This window comes from Polyodon spathula, chromosome 8, assembly GCF_017654505.1.
Source record: "Polyodon spathula isolate WHYD16114869_AA chromosome 8, ASM1765450v1, whole genome shotgun sequence".
In the NCBI taxonomy this organism is placed as follows: Eukaryota; Metazoa; Chordata; class Actinopteri; order Acipenseriformes; family Polyodontidae; genus Polyodon; species Polyodon spathula.
Genome location: NC_054541.1, coordinates 46,575,602 through 46,587,819, shown reverse-complemented (window position 1 = coordinate 46,587,819; position 12,218 = coordinate 46,575,602). Strand labels below are relative to the sequence as shown.

General features: G+C 41.6%; 1 protein-coding gene across 12 annotated transcripts in view; it reads right to left on the bottom strand.

Annotated features, from left to right (window-relative positions):
- LOC121320043 (oxysterol-binding protein-related protein 8-like) overlaps positions 1 to 12,218 on the bottom strand; it is a 103,956-nt gene that overhangs the window by 11,898 nt on the left and 79,840 nt on the right. For all 12 annotated transcript variants that reach the window (XM_041258179.1, XM_041258184.1, XM_041258191.1 and 9 more), the window contains 6 exons: positions 10,473 to 10,676; positions 5,470 to 5,554; positions 4,714 to 4,885; positions 3,895 to 4,132; positions 928 to 1,112; positions 111 to 192 (listed from right to left, as the gene is read on the bottom strand). In XM_041258179.1, coding sequence (XP_041114113.1) covers positions 111 to 192; positions 928 to 1,112; positions 3,895 to 4,132; positions 4,714 to 4,885; positions 5,470 to 5,554; positions 10,473 to 10,676 — 966 coding nt within the window. The remainder of the gene's footprint in view (positions 1 to 110; positions 193 to 927; positions 1,113 to 3,894; positions 4,133 to 4,713; positions 4,886 to 5,469; positions 5,555 to 10,472; positions 10,677 to 12,218) is intronic.

Genomic DNA, 12,218 nt, shown 5'->3' with positions numbered 1-12,218 from the left:
AAGGTACAGCACCTTTTAGTTCTTAAGAGAATCATATTATGTTGCTCTTTGAAAAACAGCCATGTGAAAAGGTAAAAGTGAATGAATACCTGTAGTTTTTTTTTAATTACCTGTGGCTTTTTGTAAAATCCTGACAGGTACCATTTCACAACCTTCTTCAGTCGATTGTAGGCATTTTCTTCAACAGCAGCCCTGTTGGCACAAACAAATGAATGTTGATCCTAGCAGTGTGAACAATTGTGAGCAGTAACAGTGTGAGCAGTGTGTCAATTGCACTGGAAATGTGTGTCATGCTTCTGCAACACGTCTAGCTTCCCAAATACAGAATCTTCCTATTCATGAGAATAACCAGCCATAGCATGGGTAATATTAAAATGAGTGGCAGTAATCCAATCTAATTGGCACAGGGACTGAAATAATCTTAACACATATCGTAGTATATCAATCTTCTGCAGACAACAATGCTAATACAATCAGCACTGGTGCACATGGATGATCGAGGCATGAGAAACATCAAGTAGAGTAGCTGACTAACAAAGTGTTGGACTGCACAGAGTGCAATGGGAGTTAATACTTCTGCAATAGGAAACACGACATGTGGACAGACTGCCTGTGACTGGATGTGATTCATGGCTCTTTTGAGCAAAAAATAAACTGAAGCAGAGCCCGGTTTAATGTGTTTCTTAATAACTCATCAAGTGCAGCTTGACATATGCTTAAGTATGTGAAAAATATGCAGCAGTAGGAAACACTGTATATATTGGGAAACCAAGTCACTTCTCAGATACTTCTCCCAAGCGGGCTAGCAATCAATGAGACTCCTGTCTAACTAGCTATGTACATTTGAAAGGTCTGGTTTTCTTATTTAATGCAGACCCTGCACTATTTAAAAATCACCCAGTTCCACGAGCGGAGAGGGGTACTCACTCAGAGAGGAAGTCGGCGTGATAGTAGTAATCGGAGAGCTTGTCCAGGAAGGATCGAGGCTCTAGGATGAATGTAGGCAACACCACCTTGGACAGGTCCATCCCTGGACGCACCTGCTTCAGTAACGTCCAGATCAGGCTCTTGTTCTCCTCGGACACTGTCTCTGTCTGAGAGGCTTCCCCAGCCTGCAAGCAAACAATCAATCAATCAATCAAAACCTTGATTTAACCAGATGAGTCAGTTGAGAACAAATTCTCATTTACAATAACGAGCTGGCAAGAGGCTCACACCCCCACAGCAAACAACATCAAACACAACAAATAAGAAGTAAAAAACACATCAATCATAAAACTCAGCAGGTGTCATTCAGCAATGAGTCAACTCTACAGCTAAAAGCAACCTCACAAAAGAACCAACCTCACAAAAGAACTTTCCTAATTTTAACTTTTGTTGAAACTCATTCCAGGCATGGCTGCTGCAAACTGAAGTGAGTGAGGACCAAAAACTTGTTTACAAAATAACAAGAAATCTACAGAACATAAAGATCAAACAGGGTCAGGGAAAAAATGGGTCAGTGTCACTCTTTTCAAAATCGTTTCTATTCATTCGATTTTCTTTATTGTATGTTTCATAGAAAATAAAGATAATGACCCATACAAAAAAAATAGTTATTAGTGTGTGACAACCGCCCCATATGTGCTGCAGTAAGTGCAGCCTCTGCTTTATTATTAAATGAATAGCAGTAAGCCTGGCCAGGTCAGCTTGATTTCTGATATTCAAATATTCAAGTTTTCAAATTTGTTCTGTGATTTTTTTTTATTAAGATTGCCTAGTTTTTTAAAGAAACTCTCCAGGCATTGATTTAAATGCATAAAATAATTCAATATTTTGAAACTGTGCCTTAACTGTTTTTTCTTTTTTATAGTGTGCTGGTTTGTAGAAGTTTTCTAGGTCTGCTATGCATTTTGTCCTTGGTATGGTCTTCCTTATTGACCCTTTTGACTGTCCGTAGTTGGGGGCGGGGCTTATTACCCTTCGCTCTTTGCCGGCCAGTTCAAAAAGAGAACCAGCTAGGTAACAGGAGGCGCTTTTTCTCTCGTCGACTCACTCTTGCCGTTCTTGTTTTTATTAGAACTTTTGGTAGATGAGGAGTTTCATTCTGTTAGTCTGTGTTTTAAAGGCATTTCTATTCATTTGTTCAGCAGTATTTTATTTTGCTAATCGAGTCAAAATCTTCTGCTGTGTTTAGATTTTGCTACGTGCACAGTCAAGCTAACTAACTGTTTCTTTTCTCTGTATTGTTTGTTTTTTTTTCTTGGTTATTTTGTGACTTTTCTTGCCCAGTTTTGGATCCTTGTCTGGACTTATAAAACTACATAATTTAAAGGAATTCGAAGGGAAGACCTATACAGTGGATTGCAAACAACATCTGGGTGAGATCAAACCTTTTGTTTCATTTTTGTATTTGCAGTTTTGTTGAATGGCCATTTTGTTTTTTCACTGGATTCTTGATTTTTTTGGAGTATTTCATGAATCTTCTTTCTGGATTTGTTTTGTTTTTCACGAAGGAGACTGAACTGTGGTTAGATTATAATTAACCATTCTCTGCTACCAACTGAACTGTGGTTAAATTTATATTTTAATTAACCTTATCTACTTGCCTTTTATTGGAAGTTGCTGGTTAAACCAATTTACACTTTATGCATTGCGTGCTTCTGCTTTGCAAGTGTTGATAGTGTTTGCTGTTATACTGTTCAATGTGTTCTATGCTCTCATGGTTCTTGTATCACTTTCATGTTCTATAGTTGCTTCCAATAAACGTTTTTTGGGATAAGCATACTCCTCAGGTCCCCTTTAAATCCCTTTTTACGCTGTAACTTATTTGCTGATTCCAAAAAAATCTGAATGCTTGTTTATGGACTCAGTATATGCATATGATCTATGTGACTAGTAGGAATACTAAGGAAGTTTGTTGTGAAGGATTGCAAATCAATATCATATATAAAATGAATAGATCTGAGATGATTACTAATGACCAGTTACTTTTAAAACAAAACTGTGTTATTATGACCTTACAAAAGATGTAATAAGCAATTGAAAATAATTTTCAATAGCACAGAGGTTTATAGAGCGGGCTACACAGAATCTGTACAACCATATACTCCAGTAGATGACTTTGCAACTGATGACAAGCAAGCTGAACAAAAACACAGACTACTGTTTTGTCCACAAGAGATCTACCTGAACAACCTAGATGGATTAATAACATCACAACAATTTCATTAATAGCCCAAGGAACATCATACAAAACAACAAAGCTAGGGAACCTGTCTCAGGACCAGAGACAGCACAGCAGAGAAACAACTTGCAATGGAAACAAACAGCTTTGTGCTCAATTACTGACATTCCCATCCTCTAGATTAATGAATACAGCTACAGGCAGATGTTACCTCTGCAATTCAGGGAAGTGGCGCGTCACATTTATTTACAATACAGAAATTAAAAAGCTATTTCACTGGCAAATGACCCTGAATTATAGACGTTGATACCTGGCGCAACAAGCCTCAGCAATCAAATATGTATTTCTGTCAGTGTTAAAAACCCTGCCAGAGCTGCAGTTTGTTGTCAGGAGCACTGTATTATGAATTGGCTTGTTCTAAGAGGTTGTTTCAATTGATCTATCCGATTATGTCTGGAAAAATCGCTTGAGGGAGAGTGAATAAAACTGAATCTTTGGGTTTGTTCTTCTGGATGAATAATGGTTTGTGTTGTGTGTCGCTGTTGTCTAGTCATGAATAGGGAGCCATAAGAACATGCATCGCAGAGGGGGCTAGGAAGGCTACAGCCCTGCATTGTGCCAGACCACTGCCTCGCCAGACTGCTCCAGGTGGGTGGTCTCGCACAACACCTCAGTCCTACACTCTGCCAGCCTGCTCCCTCTCCTTAGCGTGAGCACTGCTGCCTCACCTCCCCCAGCTCCTCGCGAGACTGCTCCAGGTAGGTGGTCTCACGAAGCACCTCGATGGGCTCGGGTTCCAGGTAAGAGTCGTCCTGCCGCTCCGAAGTATCTGTGTCGCTCTCCTCGCTCTTCTCCAGCCCGTCATTGTCCGATTCCTCGTGGTCCTGCTCGTTCTCCCGGTCCGACTTGTCTGAGTAAAGGTCGTGGTCCCTGAAGTGCTGCGTCTCGATTTCACTGTCATTGAAGCTGCACAACACACAATTCGTTTAATGGTGGAGGGCACTGCAACTTGGAAGTTACAGACAATGACAGGTTATATGTTTTAAACCCTACAAAGGACAACAGATTTTGGGTTAAGTAGCCTGCTCAGCCATTGCTGTTAAGAAAAAATCACTTATTTGGGAACCATGTCAGATTTATTGATCATATTATTAATTTATAAGAATAAAACATTTTACTCAAATAAAATAGGCAAACACTGGACACAGGTTGCTGATGTCACTTTTACTTGGCCATTCTTGAGTCATAAATTGAGAAATAACTCTTTCAACACTATATGGCAGTAGGCCTATAAGAAAGAGATCCATTAGAAAAAGCCGGGGATTAAACTAAATATTGAATATGCCTAGGTATGCACTATTGTTTTAATCACCATTATTCAGTGTTATATAAAAAGCATACATATATATTTTTTTAACCACAAGCAGATCAAAGGATGTTTTTAAAGGATGGTAATGGTCAGGAACAATGATTATGACCACTCAATTACAGACATGCATAATCCTGGTTTAATCCAGTGCTAGATTACAGAGTAGTAGGATTCTCACGTGAAGCTATCGGGTCCTTGCAGGTTGCTGGCTCGCAGCAGGCTGTAGAAGTTGACCTGGGAGTGCTCTCCTGAGGACCCCACTTCGAGCTCCTTGCCTTCCCTGATCATGGTGCGCTTCAGGAGGCTTGAGCATTTCAGCGCCAGCTCCAGTGCATCCAGCCAGCATCTGCCTGCCGAGGGAGACCAGGAAAGTTAACACAGGAGTTAGTAACTGTTACTAGCTGACCTTTCAACAATGACTCAACATACAAACACTGCAGATGCACAAACCCAACTCTTTACACTTGGATACTTGTTGAATGTGCCAAAATCAAAGCAGCAGCACAATGTAGGGGCTCCATGAAAAATAAATTGTGGAACAGTGCTCCTCATTAATAAAGCAATACCAAATGTGTTCAAATAAACTGACCAGTACAAACACTACCACAACAAATGAATTTAGTGGGAGTAAGAGTTTGCCTGATGTTCAACAAAATTATAAAACTGTATTGGTAGTAAATAAACAAGTATATGCAGTATAATTGAGTGTTTGACTCAATTCACTGGCCTCACTTCTTGTAATGTTAATGTATTGTAATTGTAATGTTAATGGCCACCAGGTGTCACTGCGACTTAATTTGTCTGGCATCTTTGTTCCAGCCATGGCACCCCGACCGAGTGTCCCTCAACCAGACAGGCAGTTGCTATTATGATGTGCACAGATATCCACGATTCTGTAAAGGTTGTAAATTCACTGATAAAAACGGCCTCTTACCATCTGACTCGGAAGCAGCCCGGAAGATCAGGTAACTGCTGGGTAAAGGCTGAGTGATGGATCCTACAGCTTCCCCTTTTGGACCCTGAAATTCAACAGACGGTGCTTCAGAAAGAGAGTTTGGTATTGAATAGGTCTAAAAACAATACCATGGCAACCGGAGACACAGGCATGGCAGTGAAAGTGCTGTTTGAACAGTAACTCAGATGCTCAGCAGTGCCTGCCACATCAAAATACCAGCCCACAATATAGTGACAACACAGCATCTGTAGGCTACTGGTAAAAGCATTCACATGGAACTCTGGCAGACGCTGATAACTCTGTGCAGCCTCCACTGACTTCTCGGAACTGTGCTGTACAAAACACCACTCCATGAAACTGTGCGGTACAAAACACCACTCCATGCAACTGTGCTGTACAAAACACCACTCCATGCAACTGTGCTATATAAAACACCACTCCATGGAACTGTGCTGTACAAAACACTAAACAACTGACACTCTGAAGTGTCACTGCTTTCGTGTCCAAAATTAAATGCATTCAATGCATTAAAATGATACATTATAGTGTGAGATTCTGGTGGAGAACTGTATCGCAGACCCAGAGGGTATTATTAACCACTGTCTGTCTTTCTTGCCCCAAATCTTGCCTATTTCACGGTATCTTTTTGGTTATTCATCCTTTCAAGCTAAAAACGCTTTAGTTCCTTTAGTGACAGGGGCCAAGTGACTGCAGTGCTCCTCTCATATTTGATAAGTGAAATCCTCGATCAGGTATGACGTATACACTTTCCACACACACTCCCCGGCCACTCAGCGGTTCAACTATTATGGCCCTCTGAACTAGAAACACTAACAATCCACATTATATCAGACAACTGTTGAGCAATGCAGTAAACACTAACAAGTGTAAAAGCTAACAAATGTATTTGATCTGCAACCAAAGCACCACTGTTCCAATGTTTGAACACGTACATTCCAGCAGTTTTACAGCATGTTTGTATTCAATGGCATCATATCAACTCCTAAGGTCCCCTAATCTGATTGGTAGGTAACCAAGAATTTAAATTAGGTTAACTTTAACTGGACGGTCAAACAACTTGTCTCTCTCTCTCTGTCCTGAATTAGCCAAAGGCCAAACCTTACAAACAAAGAATGTATTTTTAATTTGCCTTTCTGCTGTATTTTTTATTTAGAAATGATGTCATTGCTTGTGCAGGGTTGCAGTCAGAGATGTAGAATAAGATGATTAAGATTGCACAGCGAGTATCTTTGGGTAACATTTAACTAGCCGTAAACACCACCCCACGCGGCCTTTCTCTAGTGAGAAATATTCCAAGAAGTGGACTGTACGTTCCGCTGCGATCAGGGGCGCAAATGGGGTTAAAAACTGGTGCTAAACTATTCAGTACAAGAGAACTTACTGGTGCTAAACTTGCGACCAGTTTCTGCAACTTTCCACACGACACAAACCACCTCTCCTGTGTATGTGGGTGGGTCATGTGAGTAGTGCAGATACAATGAGAAACTGTCACCTTGTATGGTTCTTAAAGAGGAAGTTCTTTAAAAAAACAGTTAGTCCCAAAGTGTTGCCACAACTGTTTAAATAACACATCTGTCATTTTTCTTTTCATTGTTAACCACTGTTGTTTTCAAATAACGCTATCTGTTAAATAACAACAGTATATATGTGTTGTCGGACCCAGCCTTTGAAGTTGAATCCTGATTTTAGATTCTGAATTAATCACACTTCACAGAAGGCGGTAAGCATATATTCATTGCCTGAAAAATAGATGTCTTAAAGAGGAGTAGAATTAGTATGAAATCCAGCTACAGTAAGCAAACCACACCACCCCCGACACAGATGACAGGAGGACTTGCATAAACACTATTGATGAACCTAATGATTCTTATGAGCCTGGTCTGATGAATCAGCACAAGAGAGAAAAGAACCCTCAACAGGCACAAGCCTGGAGTTAAATGGCCAAGAGCTTCTGAGAAAACAGAGCGGGACACAGTAAACATGAATCTGTTTTGCGTTGGAAAGGTTAGGTGAAACAGTCAAAGAACCTGGATAAATTTAGGGATACCATCTACGCATACGGAAGTGAGAGGTTTGGAGTTGAAAAAAGAAAGGAGAAAGTACAAACTATTCCTGTAAAGTCTAGATGGCAGCAGGAGATTGAGCGCTTAGAGAAAGGAGGAAGCTGAGGAAGCAATGGAGGAGAGCAGAACAAAGTCAGGAGGAGGCACTCAATCTATTATAAAAGATAAGCTTGCAACATTGCACACAGCTGGGCGCCTACGGAAACATTGCAAAAGGAAGGAGCATGCCATAACTAACTTTTCGAAAGACCCATTCAAATTTTCAAAGAAGTTATTCACCAGGGAGAAAAATGGCACATTAAAAGCAACCAAGTCTGAGCTGGAGAGATATCTCGAGGAAACGCATGCAGATAAAAAAGGCAGGATTCCTTTAGACATCCCACCTATCAATCTACCAGAATACCAAATGGAGGACTGCCCATCTAAATGGATAGAAGTAGAGCAAGCTGTGAAAAAGGCAAGGGCGTCATCATCATCAGTGTACAAGAGTGCTCCTGGTATTCTACGAATCCTGTGGAAATTGATGAAAGAAAGTAGCATGGGATTCAAGGAAACACATGTACATGGATTAGGGAGTGGTTAACATGTAGAAAACAGAAAGTACTGATTAGAGGAAAAACCTCAGAATGGAGTGTGGTAACCAGCGGTGTACCACAGGGATCAGTATTAGGTCCTCTGCTATTCCTAATCTACATTAATGATTTAGATTCTGGTATAGTAAGCAAACTTGTTAAATTTGCAGACGACACAAAAGTAGGAGGAGTGGCAAACACTGTTGCAGCAGCAAAGGTCATTCAAAATGATCTAAACAAGATTCAGAACTGGGCAGACACATGGCAAATGACATTTAATAGAGAAAAGTGTAAGGTACTGCACGCAGGAAATAAAAATGTACATTATAAATATCATATGGGAGATATTGAAATTGGAGAAGGAATCTATGAAAAAGACCTAGGAGTTTTTGTTGACTCAGAAATGTCTTCATCTAGACAATGTGGGGAAGCTATAAAAAAGGCTAACAAGATGCTCGGATACATTGTGAAAAGTGTTGAATTTAAATCAAGGGAAGTAATGTTAAAACTGTACAATGCACTAGTAAGACCTCATCTTGAATATTGTGTTCAGTTCTGGTCACCTCGCTATAAAAAAGATATTGCTGCTCTAGAAAGAGTGCAAAGAAGAGCGACCAGAATTATTCCGGGCTTAAAAGGCATGTCATATGCAGACAGGCTAAAAGAATTGAATCTGTTCAGTCTTGAACAAAGAAGACTACGTGGCAACCTAATTCAAGCATTCAAAATTCTAAAAGGTATTGACAGTGTCGACCCAAGGGACTTTTTCAGCCTGAAAAAAGAAACAAGGACCAGGGGTCACAAATGGAGTTTAGAAAAAGGGGCATTCAGAACAGAAAATAGGAGACACTTTTTTACACCGAGAATTGTGAGGGTCTGGAATCAACTCCCCAGTAATGTTGTTGAAGCTGACACCCTGGGATCCTTCAAGAAGCTGCTTGATGAGATTTTGGGATCAATAAGCTACTAACAACCAAACGAGCAAGATGGGCCGAATGGCCTCCTCTCGTTTGTAAACTTTCTTATGTTCTTCTTATGAAAAACAGGTTGTACCAAGAGCATGGTGCTGTGCAGGTGGGGGTTTTATACCCAAAGAAAAAGATTCTACGAGTATCGGTCAGTTTGGCCCTATTTCCCTGTTAAACGTGGAAGGCAAGATTTTCTTCAGTATTGTTGCTCAGAAAAGAACTGCTTTAATGACACTTCAGTACAGAAAGCTGGTATTCCAGGCTTCCCAGGATGCTTAGCACACATCAGTGTGATCTGGCAGCAAATTCAAACAGCTAAAAAGGAGAGGAAGGAACTGGCTCTAGCTGAGATGAAAAGATTCTGGTTGGGGACCTCAAGCACAGTAGAAATAAAATAAACTGGGCTTAGCTGAGTGGGGGAAGGAGGGGGAGTGATGCCGAGAAGCCAGAATCACTGTCGAGCCCTCTAAGGTGTCATGGGCTTGTCGACAAAACACCAAGGATGGAAGGCGCCCACTTGAAGACCCCAGAGAACTACCCTATTCAGCTCAGTCCAGGCGGTTGTCATGCTGATGTGCTAGAGAGGCCGCACTGTGGTTGATCCCTGGAGCCAGCATTGCAGCAGTTGTGTGTGCTGATGCGCCAGGGAGGCAAAATAGGCTGATCCCTGGAGCCAGCATTACACTTCAGCCATCAACATCCAGGCAGAATGATATCTACATGAGCAGATGGCAGGAAATTGCAGATGGATCACATTAGTTAACAGTAAAAGAAGCTATGTCTTAGTTGGTGCTTCTCTTGGCGAGTGCCGAGTCCAATATCAGCATGAAGTTTAACACCTACTCTCATGTAATGGAAATCATGTATAGTGATGTATAGTACGTATAGTGTGGTTTAGTTAGATTACTACGCCTGATTAATGCAGTAGCTGCGTTTAAGTATTCTTCTTTCGATACTCTCTGTATGCAAAGCGTGTTTAAATAAAATGAGATAACATTTCCAAATGTGAGAAAGCATTGTTAGAAGCATTGCTGTGTTCCTAATTGTTTATTAAACATAGCCTCTCTGAAGGAGGCTGTTATCCTAACACAAGCGTCTTGTCTGTTTTTGTTTCTCATAAAGTTTACTGGGTTTAAGGTATAAATTTCCCTCGGGCCCAGTGTATGAGTAAAAACCTTTAAACCACTAGGAGTACTGTTCCCTCCTGAGCCTTTCCTTTATAATACTCCAATGAGACAGTTTCAAAGCTCTTTTCAAAATCTCTGCTCATGGTGCCAGAATTTAATGTTGCTGCCGATATACGAGGTACCATGGAGCCACATTTGCACCCCTGTGCGGTGCGGGCCCTTTGCACTCACCTTGACGGCCCAGATGGACTGCTCCAGGGGATGGAACAACTTGAAGCAGAAGCCGTCCTTCTTGGAGGGGCGCTCAATGAGCTCGCAGGCATTGAGCAGCACCGTGCCGACCCACTGTCCGTTCTTCAAAGTCTTGTAGATCAGCAGCACGCCCGGCTTCAGCACACACCACAGCTTCGTCCAGCTCTTCAGCGTTCCCCGGATCTGAGACACACACACAGACAGAGAGGCACAGCTTTCAGAACTTTCACTCTGTGATGCGCGGGAGCCTCGCAGGAGACCCGTACTCCAGCACTTCGTCCCTGGCTTGCAAGGACACTGCTGTGCAGCAGGTCCAGTGGGCATGGCTGTTGTTAGACATGTGGGTTACAACGTACTACAACTGCTGTTGGGAAATCGCAGTGGCTAAAAAGTCTTGAATGAGAATTTATTTTCTAATTGAACAGGGCTGGAAATAAGACTCCTATTGCATAGCAGTTTCATCCATTCCAGACATTACTTCAAGCCTGATCAGTCACAGAGGGGTTGGCACCACGTAGAGTGGTGACAGACGTTTAAAAATAAATAAATAAATAAATAAATAATCTTGGACACGGCAAACAAAACGGAAGTTATATACAATTATGTGCATGTGTGTTAGACGTATTCACTGCCATGGATAATGATAACTCTTGCCATGGACATGCGTGTCCATGTACGGACAAGTTGCAGACACCTGATCACAGCATAAAGATAACAAGATCATGTGTGTTGTGTCTTACTAAACTCCTAGTAAAACCAGGAATGGATCAAACTGCTATGCAATGTGACTTATTTCCATCCCTGTAATCCTTTAGCAAATTATAACATTTGAGCACAATTCTATGATAGTAGTGAATCAGTGTTTTGCTCGAGTTACAGGATGTGTTGTTGTTCAGAGGTTGTGATATTTTCCTTTCTCCAGAATATACACGGAACAAAAATATAAACGCAACATGCAACAATTTCAAAGATTTTACTGAGTTACAGTTCATATAAGGAAATCAGTCAATTGAAATAAATTCATTCGGCCCTAATCTATGGATTTCACATGACTGGGAATACAGACATGCATCTGTTGGTCACGGATACCTTAAAAAAAAAAAAAAAAGTTATGGGCATGGATCAGAATACCAGTCAGTATCTGGTGTGACCACCATTTGCCTCATGCAACGAGACATCTCCTTTGCATATTGTTGATCAGGCTGTTGATTGTGGCCTGTGGAATGTTGTCCCACTCCTCTTCAATGGCTGTGCGAAGTTGCTGGATATTGGCGGGAACTGGAACACGCTGCGGTACACGTCGATCCAGAGCATCCCAAACATGCTCAATGGCTGACATGTCTGGTGAGTATGCAGGCCATGGAAGAACTGGGACATTTTCAGCTTCCAGGAATTGTGTACAGATCCTTGCGACATGGGGCCGTGCATTATCATGCTGAAACATGAAGTGATGGCGGTGGCTGAATGGCACGACAACGGGCCTCAGGATCTCGGCACAGTATCTCTGTGCATTCAAGTTGCCATCGATAAAATGCCCATACCATAATCCCCATAACATAACCCCACCGCCACCATGGGACACTCTGTTCACAACGTTGACATCAGCAAACTGCTCGCCCACACGACGCCATACATGCTGTCTGCCATCTGCCTGGTACAGCTGAAACCGGGATTCATCCGTGAACAGCACACTTCTCCAGCATGCCAGTGGCCATCGAAGGTGAG